At 37.4% G+C, this 23,069-nt stretch overlaps 1 protein-coding gene across 1 annotated transcript in view; it reads left to right on the top strand.

Annotated features, from left to right (window-relative positions):
• stxbp5l (syntaxin binding protein 5L) overlaps positions 1 to 23,069 on the top strand; it is a 546,595-nt gene that overhangs the window by 124,443 nt on the left and 399,083 nt on the right. Inside the window, exon 3 of the mRNA XM_043700990.1 lies at positions 11,437 to 11,518. Coding sequence (XP_043556925.1) covers positions 11,437 to 11,518 — 82 coding nt within the window. The remainder of the gene's footprint in view (positions 1 to 11,436; positions 11,519 to 23,069) is intronic.

Consider the following 23,069-nt stretch of genomic DNA (forward strand, 5'->3'; position numbering starts at 1 on the left):
AATAAAGAATGAGAAAATTGATAATGAAAATAAATTGACAAGCAATATAAAAACAAATAGTAAAGCATTTCTGTGAGTATATAAAAAAAAGTTAATTTGAGCGTGTGACCCTTGGAGGACTTAACTGAGGAATTGATAATGGAGAATAGATTAGATTAGATTACTTACAGTGTGGAAACAGGCCCTTCGGCCCAACAAGTCCACACCGACCCGCCGAAGCGCAACCCACCCATACCCCTACATTTACCCCTTTAACCTAACACTACGGGCAATTTAGTATGGCCAATTCACCTGACCTGCACATCTTTGGACTGTGGGAGGAAACCGGAGCACCCGGAGGAAACCCACGCAGACACGGGGAGAATGTGCAAACTCCACACAGTCAGTCGCCTGAGTCGGGAATTGAACCCGGGTCTCTGGCGCTGTGAGGCAGCAGTGCTAACCACTGTGCCACCGTGCCGCCCCCAAATAGGGAAATGTCAGAAAAGTTAAACCCAATATTTGACATCTGCCTTAATGGTGGATGACACAATAAACATTTCAGATAAGCAAGGTGCTGATGAGAGGAAAGAACTTACAACAATATCTATCACAAGTGACAAACTATTTGACAAATTAATGAGATTAAAGGCAAGCAAGTTACTAGGACCTGAGACCTACTTTCAAGGGTTTCCACGAAAATGGCTGCAGAAATAGTGAAGGTATTAATCATTGTACTTCAGAACTAAGTGTATTCTGGAGAAGGTTCCAGAGGATTGAAATGTTATTAATCTGATGTCCCTATTCAAGAAGCGAGGAGTACAAAAAACAGGAAACTGTAGGCTAGTTTGCCAAACATCTATCATTGGGAAAATGCTAGAATCCATTGTTAAGGAAGAAATAACAGTGCATGAAGAAAAGCTTAGCATAATCAAACATGGTCAACCTGTTTTGTTTTGAAAGGGAATAATGTTTGACAATATTGCTGGAGCGCTTTTAGGATATAACCAACAGACTTGAGAAAGGGGAACTGGTGGATGCAGTGTATTTGGATTTTTAGAAGGCATTTAATAAGATGCCACATAATAGGTTCTTGTAGAAGATAGGAGCTCACAGACTTGGGGTAACAATGTACTAGCATGGATTGAGAATTGGCTAACACACAAAATACATGACGTCAACTTTAGATTGGAAAAATGTAACTGGTGGAGTGCTACAAAATCATTCCTATTACCTCAAGTGTTTATAATCTAAATTATTAACTTGGATGATGGGGCAGAACACAATGTATCCAATAAATAGTTTTCTGTGGGAAACACTGGAATCCCCAACTTTCACCCACACTCACTTGTTCCTTCATTTTAAATATGCCTCCTGTCGGCATTCAAGACTAGTTTGGGCAGTTGGATAGATGGAGTGGTAGTCAAGGAAATGGATATTTAACAGGTAAATGTATCTAGCACTCTGGCTCACTTAAGGTGATAAACACTGACATATATTTGTTGGGCTGAATGATCTATTTGTGTTGTAGTTAAGAATAACTGAAGGGAAGGAAGAGAGAATGAATGAATAAGTTGTGGGAAAGTAAAGGGGAGGAATGGTATATCAGATGGAAAGGAGGGAAAAAAGGAGATTTAGAAAGGTGATGATGAGGAGGAAGGGAAAGTGTCTATGGTAGTGCGGAAGAGGGGTGTGTTGAGATGAAATGGAGAAGGGAAGAAAAATAAATGAAAAAAGAGAATTAGATTCATGGAAAGGGAAGAAGCATGACAAAAACATAGTGGTGAGCAAGGGAGGGTGGAAGGAAAGAGAATGTATGGAGGAAAAGCAAACAGATGAAGAGAGGAGAACAAATAATAAGCTTTTTAAATAGGTGTCCTAGAGGGCCAGGAAGTAACTGATTTGGACATTGCAACATATTCCACTTGAGCAGAAGGTGAAGAAATTAAATTGAATGCTATTACTCACATGGTGCTGATCCCACTAAGAAGCTGCAAATTGCTAAGTCTAAGAGGCTCATGCACATGGATCAACAATATATATTGTTGAAGGCAAAAAGTTTTTTTAAAACAAAATTGTACCATCCCAAATTAGCTTTTCTGATGATGAAGCAAGATAGCCTGAGGAATGAAAACTTAATTTTTTAAATAATAATCTGGCAGAGGCCATGGGAGGGATGGAGGCAGAGCAGAACACAAAGGAAGAACTTTCAAGCTTTTATGACCTCTAATTCTAGATATACAGTTTAAATGTATTAAATAAATGCCCTTTAATAATTTTGAAAGAAAGCTTTGTGCTGTCATCAATATTTGTATCTTGACAAAAAGAAAATAATCATCTTTAACTTGCTTTTGCTGTCCAAGTTGGTTAGTCATTTTGTACTGTAACAGTAGTTCAAATATGACAAGAGGAGTGTTTAAACATCATTGATGCTTTGCCAGATCTCCTTTCAAGTTTTGTTTAGCAGGTTATATTTCCTCAACCCTTTAGAATGTGAAGCATCTTAGATTGGAAATGAAATTGCAGTTGTGAAATTGCTGAAGTTTTAGCTTTGATGTCAGTGTTAAGATTGTCTTCATTCATTTCTGACATGATTTTGCTGTCATAGAATTAGAAATAAAGCAGGTAATAAAAATTGCAGTGGATATGTGCAAAGCAGGGTTGTTAAGAAAGTGTATGGTGTTTTGGCTTTCATTAACAGGGGGATTGAGTTTAAGAGTCAACAGGGGGATTGAGTTTAAGAGTCGTGAGATCTTGTTGCAGCTCTATAAAACCTTGGTTAGACCACACTTGGAATACTGCGTCCAGTTCTGCTCGCCCTATTATAGGAAAGATGTGGATGCTTTGGAGAGGGTTCAGAGGAGGTTTACCAGGATGCTGCCTGGACTGGAGGGCTTATCTTATGAAGAGAAGTTGACTGAGCTCGGACTTTTTTCATTGGAGAAAAGGAGGAGGAGAGGGGACCTAATTGAGGTATACAAGATAATGAGAGGCATAGATAGAGTCGATAGCCAGAAACTATTTCCCAGGGCAGAAATGACTAACACGAGGGGTCATAGTTTTAAGCTGGTTGGAGGAAAGTATAGAGGGGATGTCAGAGGCGGGTTCTTTACACAGAGAGTTGTGAGAGGATGGAATGCGTTGCCAGCATCGGTTGTGGAAGCAAGGTCATTGGGGACATTTAAGAGACTACTGGACATGCATATGGTCACAGAAATTTGCGGGTGCATACATGAGGATCAGTGGTCGGCACAACATCGTGGGCTGAAGGGCCTGTTCTGTGCTGTACTGTTCTATGTTCTATGTCTATATTGTGTCAAAGATCCGTTACCAATTTTTATGAAATGTCAAAAGGTCAGTGTATCTAAAAATGTTATAAAACTGTAGTACATACTTAATACAACTACTCACTATTAACTCCCCACCATACCTATTGGAGCAAAAATATCTCACTTTGAAATGTAAGTGAACAGGCAAGCTTCTGTGTATCTGCTTGACCAATGTGATTGAAGGATTCTGAAATTCTCTGCAGAGTCAGAACAAGGCTGCATAATTTTTAAGTGATTTAAAAATAAAATTTGGTACAGAAAGAACATTAGAGGGGAAAATGGATCAAGAATGAGGAAATGAAGACAAAATGTTTTGTAAAAGAAATTCAATCAGTTTATACCTGAGAATTATGAAGTAATGATTTTCATTGCAGGGAACTAAGCGGGCAGTAGTTAATAATTATTATGCCATTTTGTCAATAAAACTGAAGATGGAAAGACGCACCTCAACTCACAACATTTTGGTTTCTGCATTTTTTTGAATATCCACCCTGTTTTAATTCTCCATGCCATTTACATTTAAATAACAGAGAGAGCTTTTGTGCTCACCCCTCCCCCATTATTTTGATAGAATGTTTTGGACCATTGAGATGAATAAGTGCTTCTAACTGCAAGCATGCTGATACATTGTAGAACAAATGTAAATAAATTATTATAATGTGCTTCTGACACAGTTTAAAATATTTTAATGAGAGGACAGTAAGCTAGGAGCATGATTCAAGGATCCAAATGTAATGAAGAATTAAGTATAATGTTAGACATTACGAAAAAGAGACAAAGCTGAAGCTTTGCATCTTGCAGAATTGGGATGCAAAAAAAACCTAAAAAGAGTACAATAACTTATACAGCAATAGAAAAGGGTGCTGATTGATTAGACCACAGTTGGCATGTAAGTGCAACAGGAATTGTTAACAGCCAATCTTAATTAGCTGATTGCACTCAAACCAAGCAGGTAGACTCTGACTGGTCAGGGCATTGCATGAGGAATGCAATGGGGATTGTTTGTTTCTCAAAAACCCTTTGATCATTGAAAAAGGTGCAACAGTTATATGAACATATTCCTTTTGTCTGCAAAGGACATTGACCTGTATGTGAATTTATATAGCTTTTAGCATGAGCAAATGAATCTTACTGCAAATCTTACTTCTGAGGAACAAAAATGTTAACTTTGACTCACTTCATAGAAGATGCCTGACCTGCTGAGCTTTTCCAGCAACTTCTGTTTTGTTTCAAATTTTACTGCAAGCCTAACAAACAATCTGAAATTGATTTCTAATGTAATCCTTAGCAGTGTCAGGATTTTTATTTTTGTCCAATTGCAAAATCATTTCTGCTGTTGGACATACTGTTTTGAGTATTGCAAACATAGGCTTTGTTGAATGTGTTTGTCACGCTGCTGGTTGAGGGCAATCGAAGGAATGTGTTGATTGATATGATCTATTAGTCACTGGAACAAATGGCTTAAATACCTGACAGCAAACCATAGAGCATATTACTAATTGTATGGTGAAAAGCAATTTTCTAAGATTACTAATGTTAGTGGAGAATGCCACTCATGTTTACTGTAAATAAGCAGTGAAATGGCTAACTTAACCTGTTGTTAAATTGTTTAAGATACATTCCTCTTTCAGAGGACCCTGAGGAAAACAGGGCACCCTTCAGGGCCAAAAATGATGGCCTAATGCCCTTTCATAAGTTTTCGTGATTTACAAGAAGTGATGGTTTAATAAGCTTAGCCATTATCTTGCAGGATAATTTTGATACAAACTATTTCCAATCAAGCTTACACAGTATCAGAAGGCTAAAGATGCCAATAAGGTGCAATATTAATTAGAGTCAAGGAGGTTTACAGCACAGTAAAGGGCCCTTCAGCACATCCAGTCTACACCAATCAAAAGAAAGACCTAACTATTCTGGTCCCATTTCCCAGCACTTGGTACAAAGTTTTGTTATTGTTGTAAATAACTATTGCTATTGCCTCTAAATCTAAATATTTCTTAAATAGCACTATCACTTTTTCAGGCAGTATATTCCAGGTTCTCATTACGTCTGGTTGAAAAAAATCACTACATCTCCTATAAGCATTGTTCCTTACCTTAAATCTAAGTCCCTGGTGATTGATCCTTCCACCAAAGGCAAAGGTTTCTTCTTGTCTACCTTGTCTATGTTCAGAATATTTTCAAGTATTTCAATCTGGCCCTCCCCCCAATTCCCCCAATCGTGTCCTCTGTTCGAAGTAAAACAGCCCCTAGTCTATCCAATCTTTCTTCATAACTAAAACTCTTGAGCCTAGGCAACATTCTTTTAAATTTCCTCTGTACTGTCCAGCACGATCACTCCCTTCCTATAATGTGGATTCCAGACCCACACACGATACTTTAGCTGTGGTCTAATAAACATTTCATTCAGTTCCAGCATCACTTCACTTAAACTCTACACCTTGACAGATTAAGGCAAATATCCCAAATGCCACCTTAATCATTTTATCTACTTCTCTCACTATCTTTTGGGAGCAGTGGACATGAACAACAAGGTCCCTCTGATCCTTGGTGCTTCTCAGCATCCTACCATTTATCATTTATTCACTTGATTTGTTTGTCTACACTGATTGCATCACCTCACATTTATCTGGATTGAATTCTATTTGCCACTGATCAGCCCATCTGACCAACTCATCTATATCCTTCTGTAACCTAAGGCCATCGTCCTCACTATTTACCACCCCACCAATTTTTGTATCACCTGCAAACTTACTGCTCAACCTACCTACACTCAAGTTTAAATTGTTAATGTATACCACAAACAGCAAGGGACCCCAGACTGATCCCTGTGGAACCTACTGGACACAGGCTTTAAGTCACAAGAATACCTTGCCCATCATCGTATGCTTCCTGCTGCTCATTCTGGATCCAATTTGCCAAATTTTCCTGGATCCTATGGGCTCTTACCTTGCTACCAGTCTTCAATGCTCATCAAAAGTCCTGCTGAAGTCCAAATGGACTTTGTCGAAAGCATACCCTCATCTACACACCTGGTCACCACTTCAAAAAAAATTCAATCAAATTGGTGAGGCATGATCTCCCTTTAACAAAACCATGCTGGCTATTCTTGATTAATTCCTGCCTGTCCCATTTACAAATTCATTTTGTCCTTCAGAATTGCTTCCAATAGTTTTGCTTATCACTGACATTAGATTGACAAGTTCTAGTTCCTAGTTTATCTCTTGCTCCCTTCTTGAATAACAGGACCACATTGGCTCTGGTCTAGCCCTCTCATTAGTGAATATTGACACAATTTCCATTTAGAACCCTACCAATGTTCTCTGGCTCCATGCACAAATTAACACTGTCCTTAATAGGCCCTATTATTTCCCTAGTTATCAGTTTGTCCTTATGTATCTGTACAATAATTTAGGATTTTCTTTTATTTTACCTACCATTACTGTTTCATGTGCCCTTTTTGCTCTCTTGATTTCCTTTTTAATTATCTCTTGCACATTCTGTACTGTTCTGGTGCTTCTGTTGTTTTGAGTCCATGGTATCTGCGATAAGCCTCCCTTTTTTTCTCTATTCAATCCTGTATCCTTGACAGTCAGTGTTCACAGGATTTGTTGGTTCCTCCCTTTGTCCTTATTGGAACATGTTGACCTTGTGCTTTCCCTATTTCCTTCTTGAATGTATGCCACTGCTCTGTCACATTTACCTAAACGTAAATGTTCCCATTCCATTATGGCCAAATCGTACCTGATCTTATTAAAATCAACCTTCCTCAGTTTAGAACCTTGATTTCAGGTTCACCTTTGTCCTTTCCATAACAATCTTAATTCTAATGGAGTTATGATCACTGTCTGCAAAACATTTGCCCAGCTTCATTACTTAAAATTAAGTGCAGGATAGTGCCCCTCTCTTGTACAGCCTTCTACATACTGGAAAGCTCTTCTAGAAGTATTTTAAGAATCCCTCTCTCTGTAAACCTTTCACACACTGACTACCCCAGTTAGTCAATTGGGAAAATTGAAGTCCTATACTTTTTCTTGGATTTTTGGAACATTTTCTGAAGTATTGGCATAATATAAATAAAATATATTTGGTAATTATTATTGACATAAAAAACAGCTAGATGTTGGCATGACAATGGATCATAACCTTCTAACACCTATGGATATATCAAACTTTTAAATTCCAACGAGTGTTTTTTAAAAGAGGACTAATATAGCCAAAGGGATTGCAAATATAATTCTGATTAGTTTCCTTGAGATGAACTCCAGAGTGTCGCATCTGCAGCTGTCAAAGAAGACTACAAAGGGAGGAATGCACTGCAAAGTAGACTATAATTCCCTGAGTATTTCAGATTGTGAACATAATGGTTAAAATCAGACAACAGTCTGAGCAAGAGAGAGTTGGATTTCCTTTTTCAAGAATACACAATGGCACGGATTAAAAATGAGTCAAAGCAATCTTCAAACCTGGTCTCTGTTTGTTATTGACTTGATGCTGAATGTGTGGATTAGTTTGCTGTAAAAGTCATCACATTTAATACATCTATTAAACATTGCTGCAATACTTGTAAAGGACAGAAAAAGACAGATACTCTCTAAGTGCTGCCAGCCAACCACTGTTGAAAGATACCAGGCCAAATTAATTTCAATCGATCTGCAAAGTGACAAATGTCTCATCCTACTATTTGACTATCAATATCAGTGGTACCAGCAATAACCATTATAATAGCTGCAATGTTCTTCCACTTACTTACCACAAATGACTGAGTCTGAGCTGTATATCTTTTTTATTTTATTTCTTTGTTTTAACTCATACATATTCCTAATCTGTGAATGCATTGTATTATTATTTCTTCTCTTGCTTAGTAACTAATAAATTCATTCTTCTGTTCACTCAAGAAAGCCTAGTTAAATTGATTTTTAAAAAAATATAAATTCTGTGAGCAGGGTACCTACCAGGGAGGGGATCATTTGTAGATTAATCATTGAAGTCCTTGCATCAAAGTTCTGCTTCACAGATGATATGCCATCGATGTCTACTCTATCATAAAATCAGAATCAACATAAGTTAAACACTTGACAGATAAATTAGTCAATTTTTAAAACATAAATTCCACATTTTAATGTTATGCACAATGAAGACAGATCTTATGAATTTGCTAGCTTGTCCATTTAGCATAAATTGTTAATTTCCGTAACAAAATCTTTAGAAATTCTGTGTCAGAAAGAATTTCATCTCATCTTTTCGTACTTAATCTTATCTTCAGGTATCAGCAGCTAATAACAAATGGCTAATGTTACACCCCTGTTTAAGAATGGATGGAGATAGAAGACAGGTTAACCTAATCTTGGTCATTGGTAAGATTTTAGAGTTTATTATTAAGGATGAGATTGCTGAGTACTTTGAAGGGCATGGTAAAATAGGGGTGAGTCAGCATGGCTTTGTCAAATGCTACCTGATTGCCTGTACTTTTCCAACACTACATGTTTTGACTCTGATCTCCAGCATCTGCAGTCCTCACTTTCTCAATGACTTTGTCAAAGGCAAAATGCTTGACAAATCTGTTAGAATTCTTTGAGGAGGTAACAAGCAAATTAGACAATGGAAAGCCAGTGATGTGATCTTTTGAATTTCTAGAAGGTCTTTGACAAGTTGCCTCATAGGAGACTGCTAAATAAATAACCCATGGTTTTAGAGGCATGAATAGAGGAATGACTGACTGGCAGAAGCAGAGAGTGGGTAAAAAGGGGTATTTTTCAGGAAGACAGCCATTGACTAGTGAAGTTCCATGGGCACCTGTGTCGGGACCACAACTATTCATATTATGCATTTATGATCAGGACCAAGGAACTGAGGGCAATTTTGCTAAGTTTGCAGGTGACACAAAGAAAGGTGGGGAGAAAGGTAGTGTTGCGGAAGCAGAAAATCTGCAGAGGGACTTGGACAGGCTAAAAAAGTGGGCAAAGATGGAGTACAATGTGGGAAAGTGTGAGGTTATGTACTTTGGTAGGAATAATAGAGGCATCAACTATTTTCTAAATGGGGAAAGGCTTTGGAAATCTGAAACTCAAAGGGACTTGGGAGTCCTAGTTCAGTATTCTCTTAAGACTAACATGCAGATTCAGTTGGCAGTTAGGAAAGAAAATGCAATGTTAGAATTCATTTCAAGAGGTCTAAAATAGAAGAGCAGAGGTGTACTGCTGAAGCTGTTTAAGGCCCTTATCAGACCACATTTGGAGTATTGAGAGTAGTTTTGGGCCCTGTATTTAAAGAAGGATGTGCTGGCCTGAGAGGGGTCCAAAGGAGGTTTACAAAAATGATCCTGGGGATAAGACTTATAATATGAGAAGTGGTTGAGGACTCTGGATCTGTACTCGGAGTTTGGAAGGATGAGAGGGCATCTAATTGAAACTTAGCAAATACTGAGAGGCCTTGCAAAATACTGAGACGTCTGGATAGAGTGGATATGGAAAAGATGTTTCCATTAGTAGGAGAAACTAGCACCTGAAAGCACAGCCTCAGAGCAAAGGGACAACCCTTTAGAACTGAGGAATGTCCTCAGCTAGAGGGTGGTTAATCTGTGGAACTAATTGCCACATGGGGCTGTGGAGGCCAATTCATTAAGTGTATTTGACCCTTCCTCAGCTATCTTCAGTTCTGATGAAGGGTCACTGGACCCAAAATAGTAACTCTGTCTTCTCTCTACAGATCCTGCCAGACTTATTATTCTCTGCAGCACCATTTCCTTTGTTTCACATTTTCAGCATCTGCAGTTCTTTATTTACTTCAAGTACAACCTTTACAACTAAAACAGACTTTTATTTTATTTGTCTGGGCTAGACTTGACCTCAGCTCCCAAAACTGAAAGATCACTATCTCTTTTTGAACTGAGTTTTGCATGCAAGTTTTTTTTTTGTTGCACTCGTGAGTATTTTTGACATCGACTTAGGCAGTTGTCCTAAATTATATTTGAATGAAAGAGCTCTGAATTGTAATTGTAATTTGATTTTCTGAAAACTTAAAAAGTCCAATTTAAGATATTATTGTGCAAAATAAAAACACTAGATTATAGTAGTGTACTAGCATGGATTGAGAATTGGTGAGGAGACTGAAAATAGACTGGGAATGAATAGGTCTTTTATTGAGTGAAAGATGGTGACTAGGGGAAATCAGGTCTTGGACCCCAGCTATTCACCATGAATATATATCAATAATTTGGATGAGGGGATCAAATGTAAGATTTCTATGTTTTTGATAACACAGAACAAGGTAAAATTTTTATTGGTGAGGAGGATGTCAAGAGGCTTCAGGGTTATTTAAACAAATTGATTAAGTGGGCAGGTGAATGACATATGCAATGTATTATGGAAAAGTATATAGTTATTCACTTTGATAGGAAAGCATGGGAAATGGTGGCATTCATTGCAGGAGGATTTGGGTGCTGGTGCAAGTATGTACTGCAGTCATACAGGACCTTGGTGAGACTACAACTGGTGGATTTATGAATCCTTACCTAAGAAAATATTTGTTTGCCTAAAGGGAGTGCAGCAAAGTTTCTGGGGCAGGTTGCATGAAGAGATGTTAGATTAACTAGGCTGATACTTACTGGAGTTTGGAAGGATGAAAGAGGATCTCATTGGCATGTATAAAATTCTGACACAGCTGGATAGACTGGATACAGGCATGACATTTCCACTGGCAGGGGCATCCAAAACAATGGGTCACAGTCTCAGAATATGCATTAGGCCATTTCGGACTGATAAGAGATTTCTTCACCCAGGGTGGTTAAACTGTGGAATTCTCTACCATGGAATGCTGTGAAGCCAAGTCACTAAATACGTTTGAGAAAGTAAATAGATTTCTAGAGAGTAGAAGTATTGTGCTAAGATAGAAGATTAACCATGATCTGGATGAATGTGGGAGTGAGCTCAATGGACTGGTTTATTCCTGCTCTTGTTTTCCATATTTCAATCAATGGACTAAATATGCATCCAAAAGCTTAAGCTGTAATTGGAGGCAATTTTTAACCAATATTAATTTAAGTGATTAGCTAAATTAACCAAATATTGTTTTAAAGCTGACTGTATCTTTCATGTGAATAGCAGATTCCTTAACTCATATTCCACCAGTTTAGGTCGTCCTGGGGTTGATTGTTACTGTCAACATGAAAGTGGGGCAGCTGTGCTGCAGCTTCAGTTCCTAATCAATGAGGTAAGGTAATCATGCTCAATTGCCTCTCTTCTGTTAAATACAGAAAATCATTGTCAAGTAATAGTATACATTTAAAACGTGCTGTGCAATGTATATTAGATGACTTGTGTGCAGAGATCATTGATCAAATGCTCTGGATGTGCTGGTAGAGATTAGTACAATGGAAAATTCTCCTGCTTAGGGAATGCAACGCTGACCCTGGGCAAATTTGTAAGATCAGCTAATTTAAATAATTTTGGCAGACTCTTTGATCGCCCTAGGAATCCACATAGATAATGGTTATCACAGGCTTTGGGCATCTGTTATCATTTCATGTAACCTGTTAGAAGATAATTGATGGTTTAGGATTTCCATGTCACATAATGCTTAATTTCTTACCTTCCTGGCCCGTGTGCTACTTATAGCAACCCTAGATGACAGGAATGTTTTTGAGGTGCAAGTTATTGTGTGCATCTCTATCATAAATCCGCACATTTTTGTGGGCCTATTGACACTTCTGGCCAAACATAGTAGTTCCTGAAATATTTTTCAATTCAAGAATCCAACATAACTCAAGTCGAAATTTCTGAAACAGTCATGTACAGTCATGTACAGTTATTTTGTTAAAAATAACAAAATGTACCTGATTTTTTTAAATTAAAGTACAATTTCAAATAAGTCCAAGGGTAACAGAATTACAAAAGATGTGTAAGTTTGTTTGTTGAATATAAGTCACCTCTGAATAACTCAGTACACCCTGTGTTAAAAGAAAGCTACAAGTTTAAGATTTTTGTTTTTCTGGTAAAGTTTATTCTCTTAGTAAAATGGTGTAGTAATAAATTTACAGTCGACTTTACTCAGTAACATATATATAAACACAATGCTTTTGATGTTTGCTCTTTTCTTTCCCTCTTCCAACTTTCACTTTTCTATGCATCTTTTCTGTCTGTTATTTTCACCTTTATAACCTTTTTTCTAAACAGATGATACATCTATATCACAAAGTCCACTGTGGCCAACTTTAACTATAAGCTCTGTGATTGCTCTGAGCCACTGCAATGGCATGTGGCCAGCATTCTTATTTCATTTACGTGTAATTTCAAGAGAAACTGTTCAGTTTCTCAGATTAAATTACAACTATGTCATGAAAATATGGTTGTCTTTAATTTATGCTGGTTATTGTATACCTAATGCTATCATTAATCAAGCAGTCTTATACAAATAGAAGTTGTGAAATGATTGAACTATTGCAAAGTACTTTTTAAATCTCAACAACTCATGATTGACTAAATATTCTCAAATTATTCATATTGTCGATGGCTTTTGCACTAAATATTCATGTGTTGATGAATGTGGTATGTAATGATCTTGGCTGACATTATTACAGGACAAGTCAGATCCTAGACTGAAACCTGGCTTGATAGGTCATAATTTATTTTACTTTGGTTTTAAAGAAAGGGTCCCACAGTGAAATATAAGCACGCAATGCTGCAGATTTTGCTTTAACAATAGAACAGAAGTTTATTAACAAAATAAATGATGACAAAATAGAATAATCCAAACCATCTATTTATAAGATAATTTCAAAGATGTTTAAACACAGTCGAAATATAATCTGATTAATCCCAAATCACTCATTTACAAGAGAAACAGTATCTTTTGTATAGCATGAAAAACACACCCTGGTATAGTAATTAAAAACACATCTTGTACAGTACCCAAAACAGTACTTATATACCAGAGTCTCTGTCTCTAATACCATCGATAGTTTTGAACGTCTTCTGACTAACTTACAGACTGGAACTTCAGAGAGCTTCTTTCTGGATCAATTCGACACCTGAGTTTAAACATTTGCGGTTTTAAGTAATCTCTTCAAGGCTTTATTCCCAACACTTCTGTTTGGAATTATCGCCAACGCAAGATTCTTAGGTAATCCAGTTTCAGTATATTCTTCATTTCTCCAGAACATTGATCTTTACAAAGTCTACATCAAATGACTACACCGGACTCTCCAAGACTCAAAATAAAACGCAAAACAACACATCTGTCTCTAAGCTTTCTGACATTCTAAACGGAAGCTTGTTCACCTTGTTATAAAGCCCTACAAACTTACAGAAAAAAAACATTATTTCTAAACCCAGCTCACAAAATTTGTATTTTAAAAGAAATCACCCATGGCTACAAAAATATTTACCAATGAATAACCTCATACTCACTGAAAACCCACAAGTTACTAATTTAAAAGCCAAAAACCCTTACAATAAATTGTGTGTGTTGCAAGTCACAATAGGCAATATTAACACTATTAAAAAAAATCATCAGCCAATGTAATTTTCTGGCACATTGATTATTATTGCAAAAATTATTAGAAACAAACAGGGTGTCAATCAGCAGCAATCATACAACTGGTGAAGATTTGGAGAAGCAAACCAAGTATATTGTTGTTGAGTATTTAGTTAGGAATCTATAATGGAAGGGGAACTAGAAATGAGGTCTTTCAGAAGGAGTTTGAGGAAATAAAGTACAAATTAAAATGCAGATGTTTAAATGTAACAATCTCTAGATTGATACCTGAACTGCAGTATAAATTGGCATGGAAAAAATTGCTAAGTTTAAATTTGTTGGTGAGTGAAATGTGTAGGAGCCAGGTATTTCAACACTGAGCACTCAAACCATATAGTTATAGAGATGTACAGCATAGAAACAGACCCTTTAGTCCAACTCGTCCATGCCAACCAGATATCCTAAATTAATCTAGTCCCATTTGCCAGCACTTGGCCCATATCCCTCTATTCATATACCCATCCAGATGTCTTTTAAATGTAATTGTACCAGCCTCCATGACCTTTGCGGTGAAAACCTTGCCCTTTAGGTCCCTTTTTACATCTTTCCCCTCTCACCCTAAATGTATGCCCTCTAGTTCTGGACTCTCCTAACCTAGGGAAAAGATCTTGTCTATTTACCCTATTCATGCCCCTCATGATTTTATAAAACTTTACACGGTCACCCCTCAGCCTCTGATGATCCAGGGAAAACAGCCCCAGCCTTTTCAGCATCTCCGTATAGCTCAAACCCTCCAACCCTGGCAACATCCTTGTAAATATTTTCTGAACCCTCTCAAGCTTTACAACATCCTTCCAATAGGAGGTAGACCAGAACTACACACAACATTCCAAAAGTGGCCTAATCAATGTCGTGTACAGCCGCAACATGACCTCCCAACTCCTCTACTCAATGTTCTGACCAATAAAGGACAGCATACTAAATGCCTTCTTCACTATACTATCTACCTGAGACTCTATTTTCAAGGAACTTTGAACCTGCAATCCAAGGTGTCTTTGTTCAGCAGTGGTGGGTAAAAAGGGAGCTAGTCCTTTGGTACAGGGGATCTGTATTCTAGCTAATTGAATAGCTCAGATGTAAATGGGCTTTAAGATAATGATTGGTAGGATAGACTCGGTAAGTGTAAAACTGTAAGTGAATAGTGTTAAGTGAATAGTGTAATGAATGGTGTGTCAGTTATTTAGACAGTAATATCATTGTTTGAGTTTGAATTTTAAATTAGTGATACATGGGTGTTGATTCCCTTTGTGAACAATTTAGAAAAAGAATAATATCTGAGAGTTGTTTCTAGAATTATGATCTACTTTAGCATGAGTCAGCAAGCAGGTGACTGCAAACATTTGGAATGTCAATCCAAGATTGTTTGTTCTGTGGGGTTTATCACTGAGAGGGTGTTTAAACATTGAATACATCTATTTGCTTTTTATTTAGACCATTCAAAGACATTGAAAGTTTTTTGAGCTGTTTCAGAAGACAGTGGATTGTTGTTATAAAACAAATACACTTTCTCTTGTAGAAAGAAATGTAGGACAGTTAGGGGGAAAGCTCAGTTATTTTTTGTATCAACGTTGAGCTTATGAAGCTACCAGACTAAATGTGTTTGATTAGAAATTGGTGAATCTGTTAAAAGACTGAGAAAGTTTAAGCTCTGTGTTGTGTGTATTCAAACAAAATGTCTTCACAGTTCACAGGACAGAAATGGATAAAGCAATTAGGTCAAAGCTAAAGGTTTAATGTTAAAGGGTAATTTTTCTGCATTTGAAAGGCTATAAAGGTATTAGGGAATAGGTGGGGAGACTTCATTTTGCTGTGTTTAAAGATCTTTCAAATTGTATTTCATATTTAGTGATTTATTTTTCTTTTATGTAATACAAATTTGTTTTATTTTTACTATTGAAGAAAACTCTGGAGCATTCTATGCCTATGCTTCAGTGATTGACGTTAAATTAAAAAGAACAATCAAGACATATTTCACGCTGGAATCTGACTTGTTCAGTAGTAGCCTTAGATGAGATCATGAAAAGTGAGAGCTCTTGCTGAGACTTCGGCTCATTAAATTTAAAAGGGGCAGAAAGTGCTGAAGAAACCTTTTTCAGTCCAGTGAGTTCTTTGGAACTTTGGATGGTTGTGTAGGATTACGTAAGGAAATTAGAGGACTAGAAAATCTGCAGATGAAAAAGGTGCTAATACTAAAGAACAAATACAAGGATGCCAAAGTAATATAAATCAGAATCAAATAAAGAAAAAATATAAAACTGCCGGAATGTCAATCAGTAAAAACCTGAGCCAAATTGAGCAAATCCTGATATCCTTAGAATCCTAGCATATTGTGATCCACATTAACTACCTGTGATAACAGGTAATGAATCTTCAACAAAACTGGGGACAATACTCACTCAGGTGCAGAAAGATAGAAAACAGAGTCCAGTCCATTATGCCACTCAATCTCTAAAAGACAGAGAACGGCCTTCTATCACAGTTTGTTTAACAGGAATGCGTGAAGTATTTCAGATTATATGATGGAGTTCCAATTCAAGATTGAAACTGACTACAATCCATTTGTCACTCTTCTGAATACAAATGAAATAGCCAAGTTGCTTCCGGAATTGATCAGTTCAAATTGAGACTCTCAGACAACAACTGAATATATACAGATGAAATACTAAGCAGACTGTAGTGAGGAAACCATTGAGTTCAGCAGAACAAACAGACGTGGGCATCATTGGACAGGTTGAAGTCTATATGTCAAAAGTTATGCAACACATACTATCTACTAAGGAACCTTGCAAACCTTTGAGCAGCACAGAAATAAGGTTAAAAATGTATGCAAGTCTGGAAATATTGTCTGGAAGGATGGCTAGACTGTATATCTATAAATGCAATATTATGTCAGTACTTTGAACAACATAAATATATCATTGTCATTGATCTACAATTTTTAATAACAGGTTAACATTTCCAAGCGCTCTTTGCCTTCATTGTGCAAATCTAGGAATTACAAAGTATCATGCAAGGCCACAGTAGTGATTCTGGTGGTTAGGTTTCGATTGGTTAATACAGGAAACAATTGCTGACTGTATTACTTGTGTGGTAAACAGCCGAGGGAAAAACAGAACTACTCTTCATCTTTTCCATCAAGGCCTTGGAAATGCCTGTGAGTGGATCCATTCAAGTTCAAAGGAAGGACTTCATCATTGTCTCAGACTATTACTTAAGGTAGATTGTAGTCAAGCATCTATACAATATCAGAACCGATGCAATAATAAAATCACTTTAAAATCTAGTCAATGCATGGCATTTCAAACATTGATCAAGACAATAATGTTCCACAGTTTGCATTTGACTATGATTTCATTGCATGTTACTAGTTCACCCCAATACCCTCAAAAAAGTGGAAGCTAATCAAAAAGTGAAATAGTAAAGATATTACTGAAAAAGAAGATGAAATCTTGTATTATTGAGTTATTTATCCTCATCAATACAGAATTGGTTGTCAACTTCAAAATTATTGATGGGCAACGGATTGACAACACAACTTTCCTCTCTGTGTCTCAGATATATTGAGTTAACTTACTGAGAATTACTGCATCAGAATGACACAACGTGAAGAGAAACAAAGGGACAAGGTATGAAATGTCACACAAGTTATCAGAGCTGCAATCTGGGGAAAAGTGATCAATAGAGAGAAAGAATGGTCATAGCGAATACACAACAGTTGAGATTGTATATAATTGAAATTAACCATGAAATTATGTAGAAAAATTGTCATGCATGAAATCATTGAATAAGAAACCAATACAAACTTGGAACAATTTCTTATAAGAAAGATCTGCAACTATTCGAGAGGAATATTCAGTCTGACAGACCAGTGCGTAACATTTTAGACGTCTGAATGAGACAAGCAGTAGATCAGGAGATTCGTGAAGCATCAGAGAGACTAACTCTGTGGAGACTGATGGAATTGTAGAATCTCTAAAGTGTGGAAAGAGACTTTTCAGCTCATCAAGTCTGCACCAACCCTCCGAAAAACATCCCACCCAGCCCTAGCCCCATCTCATCCCCATTACCATGTATTTCTCATGGCTAATCCACCAGCCTACACATCTCTGTGACGCTATGGATGACTTAGCATGGCCAATCCACCTAACCTGCAATACTTCGATTATGGGAGGACACTGGAGCACCCGGCAGAAGCTCACTTAGACAGGGTCTATGCAAATTCTACACATACAGTCAACTCAAGGCTGGAATTAAACCCGGATACTGTGAAGTAGCACTGCTGACCACTGGTGAAGATAATCTGGGAAATATCTTTATAATGTGTATATAAAGGAGATAATGACTTGGGAAGTGATATAGGGTAATGGGTTCAAATCAAATGCATACAATGATGATGTAAAAGTCACATGATTACATAGTGAGAACTGGAAGGATGCAGACTCTCTGTTTAAAAATAATGTTGTCTCGATCAAACAGTAAATAAAGAATTCCTGAAAAAAGTTTCATGGACTCCAGTAACATTACTTTGGGAGGCTATGGAGTTAGTCCTCAAATAGAAAACAAAACAGTAAAAATCAACTATGATCTTGTTGAACAGTGAAAAATGCCCAAGCAGCTAAATAGTTTAAGGCTGTTTCTATGTTGACTTGTCCTACTGATTGATCAGTAGATACTCAAGGGTTGTGATAGAGGAGTTTGGAACATAGCTGTAAAGTCTGAGTTTGTGAGTATGATTCTGACAGGTTATTAGGAACATTGGTGCAGAAGTAAGTCATCCAGTTCATGAGCCTGCTCTGATCTTCTACAGCTGGCCACCTCAATGCTATGTTCCCACACTAACCTCATAACTCTAAATATCTATTGATCGCCATCTTTAACATACTCAATAACTGGGCTTCCACAGCCTTCTGTGGTAAGGGATTCTAAAGGTTCACCAATGCTGAATAAAGAAAAGCTTCCTCATCTCAGTCATACATGATTGTCCCTAATTCTGAGACTGTATCCCCCTGTTTTAGGCCCTCGGCTAAGGGAAGTGTCCTTACTGCAGCAAATTTTGTAAGTTTCATTGAACTTGTCTCTCAATCTGATAAACACAAGGAAATATGGGTCCTTTTTACTTCCTCACAGGACAGCTAGGAATCAGTTTATTCAATGTTCATTGTACTGCCTCTATGGAAATCACATTCTTCCTGAGGAAGTACAAGACCTCCCAACTCCTGTACTCAACACTCTGACCAATACCAAACACCTGCAACTCTAATTTCAAGGAGCAATAAACCTGTACTCCAAGGTCTCTTTGTTCAGCAACACTGCCTAGGACCTTACCATTAAGTGTATAAATCCTGCTAAGATTTGTTTTCCCAAAATGCAGCACTTCGCATTTATCTAAATTAAAATCCATCTGCCACTCCTCAGCCCATTGGCCATCTGATCAAGATCCTGTTGTAATCTGAGGTAACCTTCTTCACTGTCCACTACACCTCCAATTTTGGTGTCATCTGCAAACTTACTAACTATATCTCTTATGCTTGCATCCAAATCATTTATATAAATGATGAAAAGTAGAGGACCCAGCACCGATCCTTGTGGCACTCCACTTATCTAATAATAACATCAACTGGGATCCTTGCAAGAAGTTTTCCTCCTCTCTCTACAAGAATCTCAGGGAGTCCCTCTCCCACTGCAACTCCCAGGTCATTTCCTCTGCCCTGAAGCTCTTACTCTATGCTACTTTCTCCCCACCCCCACCCTCCTCTAGCTTATCTCTCCACGCTTCAGGCTCACTGCCTTTATTCCTGATGAAGGGTGTTTGCCCGAAATGTCGATTTCACTGCTCCTTGGATGCTGCCTGAACTGCTGTGCTCTTCCAGCACCACTAATCCAGAATCTGGTTTCCAGCATCTGCAGTCATTGTTTTTACCTAGCTTGATCAATAGTACTGCTGCTGAGCCACTCTTGGCGGTGGACATTTAAATCTCTCACATTTTGTGTCCTTATCATCCTCAGTGCTTCCTCTAGTGGTATTCAACATGGAGGAGTACTGATTCAGAAACTTAGGGAGGATGGTATGTAGTAATCAGTCGGAGCTTTCCTTGCTCACGTTTACCTTGAAACTATGAAACGTCAATCCTCAATATTGAGGATTCACAGACCAACAGACTCTAAACCACTGTGCCACTGGCTCTGCTGGGTCTGTCCTGTCAGTGAGACAGGACATATCCAGGGATGGTGATGGTCGTGCCTGGGACATTGTAAGGTATGATTCCGTGAGTATTACTGTATCAGGCTTTTGCTTGACAGTTGTCCCAATTTTGGCATTTTTTTTCATTGAATTCAAGTTCCACCATCTGCCATGTCAGGATTTGAACCCAGAAGATTATCTGGGTCTCTGGATTAATATCAACAATAATACCACTAGGCCATCACCTTCCCCTTATCAAAGGACTTTATCAAACTTGGAAATAAAAATGAACCATGTCCACTGATTCCCACTTTATCTGCTCTGATATTAACATCTTAAAAATATGGTGAGTTGCCTTCATAAATCACAGAATCATAGACGTCTTATGGTTCAGAAGGAGACTACCATCAAGTCTGCACTAGCTCTCCAAATGAGTCCCATCCTACTTCTTTTCCCCATGCCCTTGCACATTGTTTCTATTTATCATTTGCTCTCTTGAATGCCTCAATTGAACTTGCCTCCACCACACTTCCAGACAAGAGGGGAGTAGAGATAACCCTGATAATTATAGACCAGTGAATCTTACTTAAGTTGTGGGTAAAGTGTTGGGAAAGGTAATGAGATAGGATTTATAATCATATAGAAAGGAATAAGTTGATTAGGGATGGTCAACACGGTTTGTGTACAGTTCTGGTCATTGCATAAGGGGAAGGATCTAGAAGCTTTGCAAAGGGTTCAGAGGAGATTTACTATGTTGTTACCTGGTATGGAGGGAAGGTCTTACGAGGAAAGACTTAGGGACTTGAGGCTGTTTTTGTTAGAGAGAAGAAGGTTGAGAGGTGACTTAATTGAGACATTATAAGGTAATCAAAGGATTATATAGGGTGGATAGTGAGAGCATTTTTTACTCAGATGGTGATGGCTGGCATGAGGGGTCACAGCTTTAAATTGAGGGTGATAGTTATAGGACAGATGTCAGAGGTAGTTTCTTTACTCAGACTAGTAAGGGCATGGAACAGCCTGCCTGCAACAGCAGTAGACTTGCCAACTTTAAGGGCATTTACATGGTCATTGGATAAACATATGGATGAAAATGGAATCATGTTGGTTAGATAGGCTTCAGATTGGTTTCACAAGTAGGGGCCTGTTCTGTGCTATGTTCTATGTTCTACAGTGCATTCCGGATTCGAGCCATTTGTGCGAAATAGCTTTCTCTCACATCAGGTTTACTTCTTTTGCAAATCACTTAAAATCTTGATCCTTTGGTCCTTTGTTCTTTTACCAGCAGGAACAGTTTCTCCATAGTTACTCTATCCAGCCCCTTCTTGCTTTTGAAATTTTTTTATTAATTCCTTTTAGCCTTCCTCTCTCCAAGGAGAACAGTCCTCACTTCTCAAATCTGTAAACATACCTGAAATTCCTCATTCCTGGAATTATGTTAAATTCATTGTTGACCCTACCCAATAAGAAAATTTGTTTCTAAATGTCTCCAGTTATCATATATTTAATAATAGATAATAATAACCCTGCCCTACAAGTGACATTAAGCTAACAGGCCTGTGAATCCCTTTTTTTCTTTCTCCCTCCTTTCTGAGATGATAGAGTTATATTCCAATCTTTAGATGCTACTTCTGAATCTACATAATTTTCAAGATGACCACTAGTGTTTTCACTATTTTTATACCCTCCTCTCTCTGGGACGTAATTCATTCACATTCCCAATGAAGGACTTTCGCACAAAATGTCGACTATCCTGATCCTTAGATGTTGCCAGACCTGCTGTGCTTTTTCAGCTCCACACTTTTTGACTCTTTCTCCTAGAGATTGTCAACTTTCAATCCCATTTATTTCTGTAATACTACATTTTTACTGATTTCTGTTTCTCATTCTGACTTGCCCCTTAGATTTCTAATTATTTCTGGCAAATCTTTTGTATCTTTCCTTCATGAAGATAGACACTAAATAATTATTTAGTTTCATTATTTCCCTGTTTCCCATTATAAATTCTTCTGTCTCTGCTTGTAATGGACTCACATTTTGACTTTGCTGACCATTTTCTTTTTACATATGTGTAGGAGTTATTCTTGTTCGTTATTGCTGCTTTACATTCATAATCTTTTCTCTTTTTCTTTAACAGTTTCTAAGACTTCCTTTGCTGAATTCTTAAATGCGTCTAATCCTATTTACTATTATTTTTGGCAACTTTATTAGCCTCCTCCTTTGATCTAAAATTATTTTTAATTTGTTTTGCCAGCCATCAGTTGGCTCACTTTTCCTTATGGAGTGTTCTGCAAAAGAACATAGTCCGGTTGTAAACCATTTAGTAACTACCTAAATACTAGCCATTGCCTTTGTAACATCATATTTTTCAAGTATTTTCCCAGTTTACCATAGCTAACTTGCCACTCACACATTCATAATTTGCTTTGTTTAGATTTAAGACCTGAGTTTTAGATTGAACTATATTGTTTTTAAATTTTGTGGATAATTCTACACACTATTGTCACTCTTTCCCAAAATTTCCTTTACAACAAAATTATTAAGTAACCCTTTTCCATTGTAAAACACTAGATCCAAATCGGCCTGCCCTTTACTTTTTTCTCAATATGCTGCTTTAGAAAATCATCTTGTTCGCATATCAGGTATTTGTACCACACAGCATTGGTGCTTATTAGATTTCCCCTGTCTATATGTACATTGAAGTCTCTATATTCTCTGCATTATCTTTATTACATATACCTGCAATTTCCTGATTTATGTCATGTTTTACATAACCATTACTCTTTGATGAATAGACAACTACTGCCAATGATTTTGCGATCTTTTAATATTTCTTAGCTCCACCTAACAGATTCTATATCCTTTTCTTCTGACAGATCAAACAATCTGTCACTAATATTCTAATCTCATCATTTACTTATAGCACTACCCCATCACCTTTTTCTTTTTGCCTGCCCTTCCTAAATCTCAAACATTCTTGAATTCTCAGATCACTACCTTGATCACACTTAAGCCACTTTTCTTCATGCCATCAATTCATTTACAGAG

This window comes from Chiloscyllium plagiosum, chromosome 12, assembly GCF_004010195.1.
Source record: "Chiloscyllium plagiosum isolate BGI_BamShark_2017 chromosome 12, ASM401019v2, whole genome shotgun sequence".
Lineage (NCBI taxonomy): Eukaryota > Metazoa > Chordata > Chondrichthyes > Orectolobiformes > Hemiscylliidae > Chiloscyllium > Chiloscyllium plagiosum.